The 14,506-nt window shown below is 35.6% G+C and overlaps 1 protein-coding gene across 2 annotated transcripts in view; it reads right to left on the bottom strand.

Moving 5' to 3' along the window:
- Positions 1-290: 290 nt before the first annotated feature.
- The window catches only part of LOC105475322 (nicotinamide phosphoribosyltransferase), a 38,493-nt gene continuing 24,277 nt past the window's right edge, over positions 291-14,506 (bottom strand). For both annotated transcript variants that reach the window (XM_024790884.2, XM_011730467.3), the window contains 4 exons: positions 12,922-13,041; positions 6,580-6,720; positions 5,240-5,374; positions 291-3,563 (listed from right to left, as the gene is read on the bottom strand). In XM_024790884.2, the coding sequence (XP_024646652.1) occupies positions 3,453-3,563; positions 5,240-5,374; positions 6,580-6,720; positions 12,922-13,041 (507 nt within the window). In that variant the 3' untranslated portion in view covers positions 291-3,452. The remainder of the gene's footprint in view (positions 3,564-5,239; positions 5,375-6,579; positions 6,721-12,921; positions 13,042-14,506) is intronic.

Below are 14,506 nucleotides of genomic sequence, written 5' to 3'. Positions count from 1 at the left end.
CCACAAACCTGTATCATCAATTGCCTACTTAATACCTGCATTTAGATGTGTCAAAGGCATCTCAAGCCTTACCACAGGAATCATGCTCTTTTCTCTCAAATCTGGTGTCCCTCCAGTGTTCTTCCTTAGTAAGAGGCACTGTCATCTATACAGTTGCACAAAGCAGAAAAGAGGAGTCAGCTTTGACACTTGCCCTTCTCTCATCTTCTAATTCTTTGAACTGGAGGAATACTTAAAACAGGTAGGCCTGAAAATGGCATTACTTGAAGCACACAAATTTAACACTTCACTAATAGAGCTAAACTTTATTTCCATGTTTATTACATGTTTATAACTTGATGTTGAGTACATATTAGAATAGACTTAACATACAACTTGGGAGAAAAGCTGACATTCTCCACTGACTGGGTTAAAAAGGAATGTAAAACTACAAATACTTAGGTTTGAGTTCTAAATTATGGCAAACAGAACAATAAATACCTTGCCATTTTTCTTTCTAATTTTCCAAGATAGATTTCATTATAAAAATTGTTTGATAACAATTTAAGAAGGGAAAATAAGGGATACTCATAAAAACCATTTTACTTTAATTATAGGGTACAAGTAAGAGTCTTAACACAGAAATCCTACCTCCTATTTAAAATATAAATACTTGATGATATAATGAATCAAGGGGGATTAATTAATGTCAGTTTAAAATCTAATGACTTAAATCCGTAAATGCCATTTGCTTTTATCGGGAAGAGTTAGGCTGATTTAAGGGTGACACACAGCAGAGTTCTACTTGACATTCACGTTAACCGTTTGGTGCTCAGAATGGATATGGCCAAATACCAAGTGCTTAGTGACAGAAAGTCAGAATTAATCAGTTCCAAGTGACTAAGAGCCAATAGAATTAATCTCCATCTCCTGATTTATGGTTGTGAACAAATGGATAGCTTTTTTCACTGCAAGTTTCAAAGTTAAACTCTATTCTGAAGCTGCTGAAATTCACAGAACACAGAGAATACTGTCTGTAGAATAATTTCAATGTTTAAATGGTTTAAATACAAAATTACGGGTGATTATCAAAACTATTACTGGTAATAGTTTCTTTTGATTCTTTACACGCCCCTTAGCACATTTTGTGAAGAAATGTGTGTTCTTTTTAATACTCATCATTACTCAAATACATTAAAAAATCATTTTAAGGCCGGGCGCGGTGGCTCAAGCCTGTAATCCCAGCACTTTGGGAGGCCGAGACGGGCGGATCACGAGGTCAGGAGATCGAGACCATCCTGGCTAACACGGTGAAACCCCGTCTCTACCAAAAAATACAAAAAACTAGCCAGGCGAGGTGGCGGCGCCTGTAGTCCCAGCTACTCGGGAGGCTGAGGCAGGAGAATGGCGTGAACCCGGGAGGCGGAGCTTGCAGTGAGCCGGATCTCGGCCACTGCACTCCAGCCCGGGCGGCAGAGCGAGACTCCGTCTCAAAAAAAAAAAAAAAAAAATCATTTTAAAATTATTTTCTACCATAGATTACAGAAGGCTCTTACTAAAAGTGAATAATGCTTATTGTTCTCACTAAATGTTTAAAGCATCATCTGAAAAACATATTCTAATACCACTTACAAAAAACATTTAATGAAGATAACTCACTTCTAATTAGGTTATTCTAGTGATAAAATATTTTCTCAGGTAACTATTTAAAACATGATTTATGGCTTTTCAATTTTTAAAATTTCACATTTAATGTCATGTTAAAACTTTTCTAAATCAGTCTTCCAGAATCAGATTCTTAAATGAGAAAAAAAGAGGACAAAAGAGGAAAATTCCTTATCAACTATTTAGCCTCCTCCCTTCCCTAGAAACCAATATTTCCCTTTAAATGCAAGGCATACTCCTTTTCTTAGAACAGAGATCAGGAAACTTTTTGTGTGATTTTGTGTAAAGGGCAGGTAAATAAACATTTTGGGCTTTATGATTCTCATTTGGCTTCTTATGATTCTCATTTGGCTTCTACTGCAGCTGTTTACCTTTGGCTGGAGTAGTGGGAAAGCAGCCATAGACAATCTGCATTTATAAAAAGGAGTCCGAATTTGGCCTTTGGGCCATAGTTGGCCAACCGCTGCCTCAGAAGAACAGAGTTAAATATATAAAAGAATCATTCGAAAGAAACTGGTCTCTAGATGTGATGTCTGATTCAGAATCTAGTAGCTAATCACTCTATAACATTTTGATGTCAAGCACTTTGAATTTAGCCAACTTAAGATTCTTCTATTGAAACACGTCATGCTTTTCACTGGAGATAATTTATCTTCATTAAAGAATGTGCTTCAGTATTACTTATTGAGGGGATTCAGTTTAAAATTAACAAATGATGTCCATACAATTTAATATCCAATTTAATTTTTAAAAAACTTAATAAAAAATATAACAGAATCAAAACATTTAAGATAAGTACACTCACTACCCACTCCAGTAATTCATTTAAGTCATACCAACTATAGAATATGAAAAATAAATTCAAAAGTGTAATTACTTTAAAATACATTACTTCCACTTTTGTCAGTATTTTACATTTATGTATATATTCTATAGTGGAAGCAGAAATTCTCTCTAAAAACATTATCTCCTTAAAATCTTGAGGTGCATATTAGAGCCACAGGCAATCTCTGACATATAAAATTGCAGTACAGGCCTTTCAAATTTGGCATTTCACTGGTACAATACAACGACCAAGATATATAATAACTGTACAGTGCCTAGACATTCCAGTAAGAACCATTATTTTCTTTAATGTAGAATGATTAATACATATTCTACAAGGGGCAGTGAGGTTAGTAATTCTACAGGGTATGTCCTGACATAATTTTCAAATTGTACAATAACACAAACAACTTTGTTAAGGCCATGTTTTATTTGCTGATTAATGGACAAAAGGCAATGTAATTTATTTTCAAGTATTTTCTTGAAAGTCTGTGCTCATAAAAATCATGAAAAGTTGGAAAGACTGTTAAATCACTGAAACTTTAAATATATCTTACACAATCTTGTTTGTACAAAAATACAAGTTAAATATAAACATAAAGCAATCATGGTAATTTTATGCAAATCTGTTTTATGTGATCAGTTATATATAAAAGTTTCTCAGTTCTGTTATTTGTGAAAAGATCAATACCACATTGAGTGACTACCTACTGGCAAAAGGCCCTAAAAAGCTTACTTTAGCACTGATCTTTTACATGGTTAAGTGCATTTCCTATTTTGATATCACCTAAACACTGGAAAAAAAAAAAAAAGGGCAGTATGTCCATAAACCAACAAATAATTTGGCTGTAATGTATCATAAAACACAAAGAAACCCCACACATCTGTACAATGAACATTATGTATTACATACACACAGGTGTATGTGTGTGTGCATGCACATATACACACACACACAAAAACACCCAGTCATAAAACAAAGCCTAATGAGGTGCTGCTTCCAGTTCAATATTCAGCTGTGCATTTTTTCTTACTTCATCAAATGAATAGCTTTTTGTCACCTTGCCATTCTTGAAGACAGTATGAAGAAGATCCTGCATAAATGGAAATTTCATGATTAGATTACATTATGAAGCGAAATACCTGAATCCTGGTGTGATGAATTAGACCAACCAATCAAATACACAAGAGATGCCAATGGTGTTCAAATTGTGAGATGATTTGATGCATAGAAAATGCTAGTGGACCAAGGTAGTATCTAAAATGGCCAATCACTGAGTTGCCTGGTATGTAGAAATATTTAACTTTTATGAAAAGGAATGACCTCAATACCACATTCTTAAACCAGTTTTCTTAAAGGAAAATCAAGAAACCTAGCTGACCAATCTTTTTTTCTTTTTTTCCTTCAAGTTGAAGGAAGATGCCTGGGTGTCAAGGAGAACTGTGGCTGTCACTGACAATCACTCTGATGGTGCAGCAAAAAAGCCTGGTAAACCTTGCTTTGTTCCTGGCCAACAAACTCAACAGTGATTAAACTTATCAACTGGAAGTTTAATAAATTTGCTAGTCACTAAATTTGGTCTAAAAAACCCACAAAAAGCCCAAAACCAATCCCAAAACAGAAACAAAGAAAAATAGGTATTGCATTCTTGACTAACGCACAGTGACTGGGTTAAAGTTTCTGTTTACACTACAAAAGTTGATGATAAAGGTAATCCACTTCATCTATACAGAGTAGCAAAGACAGACTGAAGAAATTAAATTCCCTTTGGGTCTGGTAAAGCTTATCTGCTTCTGGTTTCTCTCTGAAAAGTCCACAGAAGTAATCTCAATTTTCCATCTAGTCTGAAGATTGAGGTGCATATGACATTATCTAGTATTTTTGTCATCATGTTGCTTCAAACCACAGTGCTTTAGCTGTAGCATTTTCTTTCATAAATTTAAATATAAGGGAATACTAGTTCCTACTCTTAAATCAAATTGCCTAGATGATTATAAATTGATTTTCTAGTTTATTCTAGTATCATTCACATACTCTTTTTTAAAAATCACACTTAGATTTTTACTTTTAGTTTGAAGTGAGTTTAGCTCATCTGGGATAAACTAAATCTGCCAAAATCTTAGTAGGTACAAGAGTTATTTTTTCATTAACAGTAACAAAATTATTTCAATTCTGGCTCAAAACATTAAAAAATATAAAAGTAACATGTTATAAGCAGTAATTGTGATGTTGTATAAAGAATCAAAATAGGATGTAATAGTACATTCATGTTTAGTATTTTTTCTGATAATATGAATATTCATAAATAGTTCTGTCTAAAGTTTTTTTGATCAAGTGGCTTAAAAACCAAAATTTTTTTAACTCGAGTTCACAAATATAAATATACTTTTGTATGCTAAAGACCATTAGATCATTTGAATCAGAAAACTTGGTTAAATCAAGGTTTCACCATTTATTATGTAATCCAAGTCACCTTGTTTTCACATTTTATATTAAGATAACACAGTTTGCTTTTAGATAAAGTATATACAAACTTGCTGTCAATCACTATACTTACGAAATATTTCTCCCTGTGTATACACAGGCCCCATGTTTATGACGTAGAAACTTGTTTTGTATCTTATTTTGGTAGGCCAGGTCAGCAATTGGACATTTTATAATAAAATATAATACTTTGTCTTCCACAAAAACAATAACATAAGAACCTCCTTTCTTATTAATTGGTGAGCCAACCTACTACTGTTGAAAAAAAACAGCATAGATACATACATGACCATATTCCTCAAGGTCTCCTTTTCCTTCCTCCAGTGTAACAAAATTCCCTGCTGGCGTCCTGTGTAAAGATAATCGGCCCTTTTTGGACCTTTTGTTGGGATCAGCAACTGGGTCCTTGAAGACATTAATCTGAAATCCAAATTAAGAAAGTTAGAGAAATAGAAGACTAATCATCAGAAATGTCTAAACACTCCCTTACAAGAAAGCATATACATAATTTACATTTAAGTTTTAAGAACTTAATAGGTGTAATTGAACCAATCCACATCTGGCTTTTAGAAACATAACACTTTAACCTGTTTTGAAGGATAGTCATTTGTAATAAAGAAAAAGTATGACATCTTGGATATCCTTTTTGCCACTGAAGAACACCTAATACTCCATTTGTAGGAAGTCTGTGAGCATTCTAACACGTGACCCTTAAGGTATCTCTTTTTATATTACAAACTGCCTTTAAACTGATAGTAAGCAAAGCACGTACATGCTGTTGAAAAAAAGCCCAACTATACCAACTATGCCAAAACCACACACACAATCTTTGGAGAGGGAACAAGAATATTTCTAAGGTAAAGGCTTTCCTATTTCATAACGTATCCCTCTTTTGGTACTTTTTACTTTTGCCTTGTTATTGTCAGAAGCAAAAGACTTAGAGAACCTCAGGAGAGCAGAGTGTTTCTGCATCAGAAAGGTAGGCAGCAAAGCCACAGAAACAAGAGGCAATGGAACAAGCAGCAACAAATCAGTCAATCCCAGAACTCTCTAAAGAACGATGGAAGAGTAAAGCAGGGAATCAACTCAGGTGTTCTCAATTCTTAGCATCCTCCTGCCTCTGTCCCTTGCTCTATAGAATCTCCAGCTCTCAAGACGTTACAAAGAAGCGAGGGGGTGGTGGTTCAGTTGCCTAGCTGTTCTATGGCTACTAGAATATGATTGTGGTATAACAATCCAAACCTCATATTCTACCTTCCTAAAACAGTTTGGTCAGTGATTATATACTTGCTTGTCTTTAATATATGATGGCTAGGTAAGCTGATGTTCCCAAATATTACTTTTTGATCCAAAGGTATAAACGAAGGCAGTGGGAAATGACTGACCTGTATTATCTCTCTTAAATGTTTTTCCTTATTGGTCTTACTTTTTCCGAATCTGTCTCCTTATGTCTGTTATTACCTAATATCTCCCTTCTCCTTGTTTCTGAGTTAAGGTCAGCAACACCCAACAACATATTAACAGTCCAGGGCCACATCAATCTTTGACAATTGCACTCAATAACCACATTCTACCTAGATATATAAGGAAGGTACTAACACAGAAGTAATTAAAAGGTGACATACCCCAAGGCCATTAGTTACAACGTAACTACACTTGAAGGAACAATTCAAGAGATCTCTTGTTAACTTCTGTAGCAAAGCTCCACCAGAACCGAAGGAAACATTTTCAATACTCCACTTTTTTTGTTTCATGCCTTCTACAATCTAGAAGATTAAAACAAAACAAAACAAACCTTAATTTGGAAGACAATGGAGATTATTTTCAAAGGACAATATTGATGAAGCATCCAAGAGCTGTTTTATAACACAGTCAATAAATAGATAATCATAGCCTGCATTTTGTTTTTAAAGATCCACCCACCCCCAAAAGATGGATATGTGTGGAAGAAGAGGATTTCATTCATAGTTTCTGAATCTGTATTACTGTCACTGTGGTTCTGGTAGGATTCAGGGAGTGAAGGAAATGAGAGAAAGTGAGAAAAAAATAGCTATAAATATCTAAGACTACTTGAGTCAACTTCTCTCATTCACCTCTTTAAGTTATTGTCCAGATGTCAGCAACAAAAGCAATGGGAGCCAATTTACTAGACTCTAGGAATGACTGTAATCATCACAAATAAGTCACAATACACCATATGATTACACGTCATATATAATGGAACATGTAAGAATCAAAAGATATTGGTGGCAAAAGAATATAAAATACTTCTCCTATATAACAGTTGATATACTGGTAGAGTCATTTTATTATGGCTGGTGCACCAGTGCCAGAAACAAAATTATGGACAGATGCTCTGGGTGTTAAGATTTATTACTGTATTATTTTTGGGAGAATGATTAGTTATAAACCAGCTAGACAGACCTGTATGAACAGTTCTAAGAGAGTTCTTTCAAGGGACATACAACTTTAAAGATGTGTTTATTATCAATGTCATTTGTATTTCTTTCACCAAAGTCAAGTTTATTTACCTAGCACCTGCCTTCTTATTTAACATATTCAATCAGTTTGATGACAGAATGTGGCAAGTGAAGTTTGGTAACCATTTATTTCATGAGAATAGTCGAACAGGAAGTAACTGGAAAGGCTGGCACTGTTTTAGTTAAACAGAACTTTCAGAAGTTATTAGGAAATCTTAACAGCCTCATGTGTATCAAAGTTACCACATTCTCACCAAATAGTCTCAATTTGACTTTTTTTTTTTCAACATTGCAAAGGAAAAAACCCAACAAATCCCAAGCAACTTCATTTTTTAAACAAATCTACATTTAGAAATGCAACTTTCTTTTTAAATGCCAACCATCTAATTTGAATCAAGATGAATCTAGAAGAATCAAGATGAAAACATACAAAACTTATTTAAAAGTGATTCCTTTAGGATGTACACAAATCCAGTCTCAGTCTCATGTCTTTATTGTACCTGAACCTAAAGGTACCCAAAGCCCCTGAATTTAGGTTTTCCTTTAAATTTGTGAACAAAGTGAATTTCAATACAGAAGAAATGCAAAGAGTAGAACAGAAAAGGGGAAGAAAGGGAAACAGGTAGATGGAGGGTAAGGTAAAATATAGAGAAAAGAGTTTCTGACCTGTCACCTCATTTTAGATATGCTTCAGAGGCAAAAACAAAATGAGGAAATAACAAAGAACAGTATCATCTAATATCATATCACTGTATTTCAGGCTAACTTTCTTTACGAAAAGTTTTAAAATTTAGACAATTTGGAGTTAAAGTGAATTTTGAGTCTGGGAAGAAAAACATTTAATACATGTGAGACTTGAAAGAAAGCTTCCTCTTGCCAACTCTGAGAATGCAATACTATGTTAATGTTTTAATAAATCACTCGAATAGAGGTTTCAATGATACCCAAGAAGATTGAATCCATAACTGAAACACAATAGAAAAAGTAGACACTCTGTATTTTGTCCAACATGAGAGATTTTTATTTTCCTAAATAAGCAGTTTCATTTTGGTACACAGTGCAAAGTGAAAACCTAGAGCAGGGTTACACTGTAAACCTCATGGGATGTCACAGGGGTGACAGGTTGAGTAGCAAAGTCCAAGAGTGAGGCTGACAGTCAAAGAAGAAAGTAATTGTTCCAAACAAAGCAGATTTTTCATTTTATCAAAACTACAGCATCTAATTTAGTGTACGTACAGAGCAAAACTGAATTCTTTTTCCTGCTTCTAAGAATATATTTTTCATACCAATGTAAAGAAATTACAAGTACAGATGTTCCCAAACATACAATGGTTCAACTTAACAATGGTGTAAAAGTGATTTGCATTCAGTGGAACATCAATAAATTACTTGAGATATTCAACACTTTACTATAAAATAGGTTTTGTGTTAGAGGACTACTCAACTGTAGGCTAGTAAGTGTTCTGAGCACCTGTAGGGTAAGCGAGGCTAAACTACGAGGTCTGGTAGGTTAGGAATAATAAATGCATTTTCCACTTAATATTTTCAACTTAAAAGTGGGTTTATTGAGATGCAACCCCATGCTAACTTGAGAGGAACATCTGTATTATCCTTTAGGTACACCTATAGGCCCAGCTTTTTTTTTCTTTTAAAGACATTTTTCTGGCCGGGCGCAGTGGCTCATGCCTGTAATCCCAGCACTTTGGGGGACTGAGGCGGGCAGATCACCTGAGGTCAGCAGTTTGAGACCAGCCTGGCTAACATGGTGAAACCCCTTTTCTACTAAAAATACAAAAAATTATGGGCGTGGTGGCACACGCCTGTAATCCTAGCCACCCGAGAAGCAGAGGTTGCAGCGAGCCGAGATCGTGCCATTGCACTTCAGCTTGGGCAACAAGAGTGAACTACGTCTCAAAAAAAAAAAGAGATTTTTCCTTCCTGAGTACATCTGCATTAACACAAAACGATTCAATGCCCTATTTGTCCTGTTTGTTTCACTAATGCCAAAGAGTATTTATCTCAATATTTAATTCTTGTTTATGTAGTTTTTATTCATGTACAGTTTTGGGCTGATTCTCAACTACAAAGATGCACATACGGGCTGGGAATGGTGGCTCACACCTGTAATCTCAGCACTTTGGGAGGCTTGAGTCAAGGAGATTTTGAGGCCAGCCTGGGAAACAGCGAGACCCCCATCTCTACAAAACATAATACTTCTCACACCCAAATCAATCTTTGGAAAACTGTAATTTGGGAACTGACCTTACTTTACCACCACCGAACTTTCAAACAGAAAAAATCCTGTGTTTCATAGCTGTAGATACCATCTGAGATTGGTATACATCAAAATGTCAGTGGTTTCTGAATGTGGACGGCCTCCATTATGTTAGTGATATTCTACAGAGTATTTTAGATGTTAGTTATGATGAAATTATGGCTCCTAGGAACTTTATTTAGTAAACAAGAGGCAAAAATTTTAAGACAATACAGACATACTTTGAAAATACTGTGGGCTTGCTTCCAGACCACTGCAATAAAGCAAGTCAGGGGAATTTTTTGGTTTCCTCCTGCATATAAAACTTATGTTTACACTACATTGTAGTCTACTAAGTGTGCAATAGCATTATGTCTTAAAAATACTTTATTGCTAAATAATGCTAATGGTCACTTGAGCCTGAGTCATCTTTTTGTTGGTGGAGGCCCTTGCACTGTTGATGGCTGCTGACTGATCAGGGTTGCTGAAGGTTGGGTGGCTGTGGCAATGTCTTAAAATGACAACAATGAAGTCTGTCGCATCAATTGACTCTTCCGATCACGAAAGATTTATCTGTAGCATGCGATGCTGTTTGGTATAATAGCATTCACCCACACAAGAACTTCTTTCAAAATTGGAGTGCATCTTCTCAAATCCTGCTTTGGTTTTATCAACCAATTTTATTGATATTCGAAAGTCCTTTGTTGTCATTTCAACGATGTTACAGCATCTCTGCTAGAAGTAGATTTCATCTCAAGAAATCACTTTCTTTATCCATCCATCATCTGTTCAAATTTAATCATGAGACTGCAGCAATTCAGTCATACCTTCAGGCTCCACTTCTAATTCTAGTTATCTAGCTATTTCTACCACATTTGTAGTTACTTCCTCCACTGAAGTCTTAAAGTCAAATCAAGACTCAGTTATCCGTGAGGGTTAGAATCAATTTCTTCCAAATTCCTGTTAATGCTGACATTTTAACATCCTCCCATGAAGCCTGTTCTTAAACGGCATCTAGAATGGTGAATCCTTTTCAGCTATACACTTAAGACTATATTTCTTCTTTTTTCTTTTTTTTCTGAGATGGAGTTTTGCTCTGTTGCCCAGGCTGGAGTGCAGTGGCAGGATCTTGGTGCACTGCAGCCTTCGCCTCCCGGGTTCAGGCAATTCTCTTGCCTCAGCCTCCTGAGTAGCTGGGACTACAGGCACGCATCGCCCCGCCCAGCTAATTTTTGTATTTTTAGTAGAGACGGGGTTTCACCGGGTTGGCCAGAAATGGTCTTGATCTCCTGACCTCGTGATCTGCCCGCCTCGGCCTACCAAAGTGTTGGGATTACAGGCGTGAGCCACCGCACCTGGCCAAGAATATATGTCCTAAATAATAATATTTGAAATTACTCTTTGATGGATAGGCTGTTGAATGGACATTGTGTTAGCAGGCACGAAAAACAACATTAACCTCTTTGTACATCTCCATCAGATCTTAGATGCCATCTGCAATAATATTTTGAGAGCAATCTTTTTTTTTTTCCCCTGAGCAGTGGGTCCAAACAGTGGGCTTAAAATATGCAGTACACTATGATGTAAACAGACATGCTGTCATCCAGGCTTTGTTGTTCCATTTATAAAGCACAGGCAGGGTAGATTCAGCAAATTCTAAGGGTCCTAGGATTTTCAGAATGATAAATGAGCACTCTCTTCCACTTAAAGTGACCAGCTGCATTATCCACTAACGAGAGTTAGCGTGTCCTTTCAAAGCAGGCGTTGACTCTTCCTCTCTAGTTATGAAAGTCCTAGATGGTACCTTCTTCCAATGGAAGGCTGTTTCCTCTACACTGACCATCTGTTGTTTAGTGTAGCCACCTGCATCAATGATTTTAGCTAGATCTTCTGGGTAACTTGCAGCAGCTTCTACATCAGCACTTGCTGCTTCATTCTGCACTCATGTTACAGAGATGGCTTCTTTCCCTAAATCACAGGAACCAACCTCTGCTAGCTTCCAATTTTTCTTCTGCAGCTTCATCACCTCTCTTAGCCTTCACAGAATTGAAACGAAGGCCTTGCTCTGCATTAGGCTTTGGCCTAAGGAAATGTTGTGGCTGGTTTGGTCTTCTATTCAGACCACTCAAACTTTCTCCCTGTCATCAATAAAGCTGTTTCACTTTCTTATTCATATGTTTAGTGGAGTAGCACTTCTATTTTTCTTCAAGAACTTTTCCTTTGCACTCACAACTTGGCCTACTGTTTGCCTTAAGAGGCCTATTCTAGCTTTCAACATGCCTTCCTCACTAAACTTAATCATTTCTAGGTTTTGATTTAAAATGAGAGGGATGTGACTTTTCCATTCACTTGAACACTCAGAGGCCATTGTGGGGTTATTAACTGACCTAATTTAAATACTGTTGTGTCTCAGCGCATAGGCAGACTTGAAGTGAGCAGAGAGAGACAGGGAATAGGTAACTGGTGAAGGAGTCACACCACACACAGTATTTATCAATTAAGTTCACTGTCTTTTCTGGGTGTGCTCTGTGGTGCCCTAAAACAATTATAGTAGTAACATCGAAGATCACTCATCACCGATCACCGTAACAGATATAATGACAAAGTCTGAAATATTGTGAGAATTTACCAGTAAGTGTCACAAAGACACGAAGTGAACACATGTTGGAAAAATAGCACCAACAGACTTGCTCAACACAGGGTTGCCACAACCTTCAATTCGCAAAAAATGCAATGTTTGCAAAGCACAATAAAATGAGGTATGCCTGCATAACACTTACACTATTTGGCTAAAACTAATAGTGATGACAGTCAATACTTAATTTCGAAGAGGTGACAGCTATTCTATAATTTCTGAAAAAGCACCCATTAATATGAGTTTTACAGATTTGTGAAGCTCCGGTCTATGAAAACTCACACCTATGCCAGCAGAGTCAAGGTTTGGTTTTATATTCCAAGGAATATTTCTTGACTGACATTTTCTTGTTTCACAGTGATACTTCTTTAGATTCATCATTCAGGGTGGCCAATGACAACTGAAAGAGTAAGTATGGCTTGGCTGGCACTTCTGTATTTTAAACTAATATTTCTAAACTTTAAGCAATGCACAGAGATTTATACCAACAAACACAAAGACTTAAAATTGTATTTATGTTGTGTTCTTTATCCAACAAATATAAACAAGCTTAATTATAAGAATTGCCTTATTGAAACTTTTAATATAAAACACATACCTCTTGTAAGGTATTAATATCTACTCCATCCCCTTGAATAACTCTAAGATAGGGTGGCAGCAACTTGTAGCCCTTTGAGTTCTCAGTAACAGGAAACTTCTTACCTAAAATCTCTAAAACCTATATGGAAAAATATACATGCAACATAAATAATTAAAGCTGAAAACAAGTATAAGAGCTTTTCAAAGTTAAATGATTTTGCTTTGATAATCGAGAATATAAAAAGTAACTATTTAAAAAATTTTATAACACTATGTATACGCCTTCTAAAATTTGGTCCAAACCCTTTAAAGTACATTAAAAACAAGCATGTTATTTCCTATGAAGTGAATTCACATCATAAAGTGGCTCAAAACAAGTTTTTCCCCTTAGACCTTTCAAATTATACGGATTCAAGAAAAAAAACCCTTAATATTAGATTAAGTACATTTTAAAGAAGTATATAAAGCATTTAACAAACTCATGATTATACTTTTGATTTGGATTTATTCTGCTTGTGTCCAATGACTTTGGTTTTTGTCTGATGTAACTCCAACATGAATCCAGTTCAATCACAAAGTTCAGAGAAACTGTGATAGGCAGACACAGCATCTAGAACCCATAGTCTCTAAGTTCTCCTTTGCTCTTAAAGCCAAATTGCACAATACGCAAACCGTCTTACTAACTACTAAAAGTTTTGTACACCAATTTAAAATTTCTCAGATAAACAAAAGAGTAAATACTGACATTCTCTTCCCACAACAATCATTTCCTTTTCCTAAATAAACTGATTAAAGATTCTAACAATGAGAAAATTCCATATTGATGAAATCAGTTTCTCATAACTAGCTGTGTAGAATTTTTATGGGGTAACAGTAAAAATATGAAACCTGTCAAGTTTGCTAAAACCAAATATTGCAGGCTAAGACAAGACCTTCAGATTGGCCTATCATTTAATAGAGTAAGAAAAGACCTCCTTAATTCTGTGTCTCCCTTTCTTAAGGGGTAAGTACTCTGTCATTAAGTATCAAACAGTGTGGTCAAGTAGCAAGGCTGCAGCCGAAAGACCTACACTGGATATCTGGCTCCTTATCTTCCATGTTGTGTGACCTTGAGCAAGTTACTTTAACCTTTCTAAGCCTCTGTTTTTTCTTCTATAACAGAGACAGTAATATTTATCATTGTGTTTTTTTGTAGAGATTAAATGAAACATCTTATATAAAGCACCTAAAATATTTTTCTAGTAGTAGGCATCAAATAAGTCTGCTATTATTACTTTTTGAAGAAGATAAACCAAGTCCTTGAACATTAACAACAAAAAGCAACATTGCTACATTATGAATCAACAGTATTTCTAATGAACCTCCACTTGAGTATTTTTGAATTATTTTTATTCCACATCACCCTGTTCCTATTTCTTCTGTGCTAACAACTTCAATGGTCTAGCAGTGACTTATGCTGAAAAAGAAAGAAACTGCAAATAAGTTTGGTGCCCAAATCATAGGATTAATTAAAATGGCAATGCTGTTAAGTTTGCAGGTAAGCAGAAAAGAAAATATCTATTCAACTGTCTAACTGACAGTAAATAATCCGTAACTCTTGGTAT

Source organism: Macaca nemestrina, chromosome 4, assembly GCF_043159975.1.
Source record: "Macaca nemestrina isolate mMacNem1 chromosome 4, mMacNem.hap1, whole genome shotgun sequence".
Lineage (NCBI taxonomy): Eukaryota > Metazoa > Chordata > Mammalia > Primates > Cercopithecidae > Macaca > Macaca nemestrina.
The sequence above is the reverse complement of the archived record's forward strand: the minus strand, read 5'-3'. Positions and strand labels throughout refer to the sequence as shown.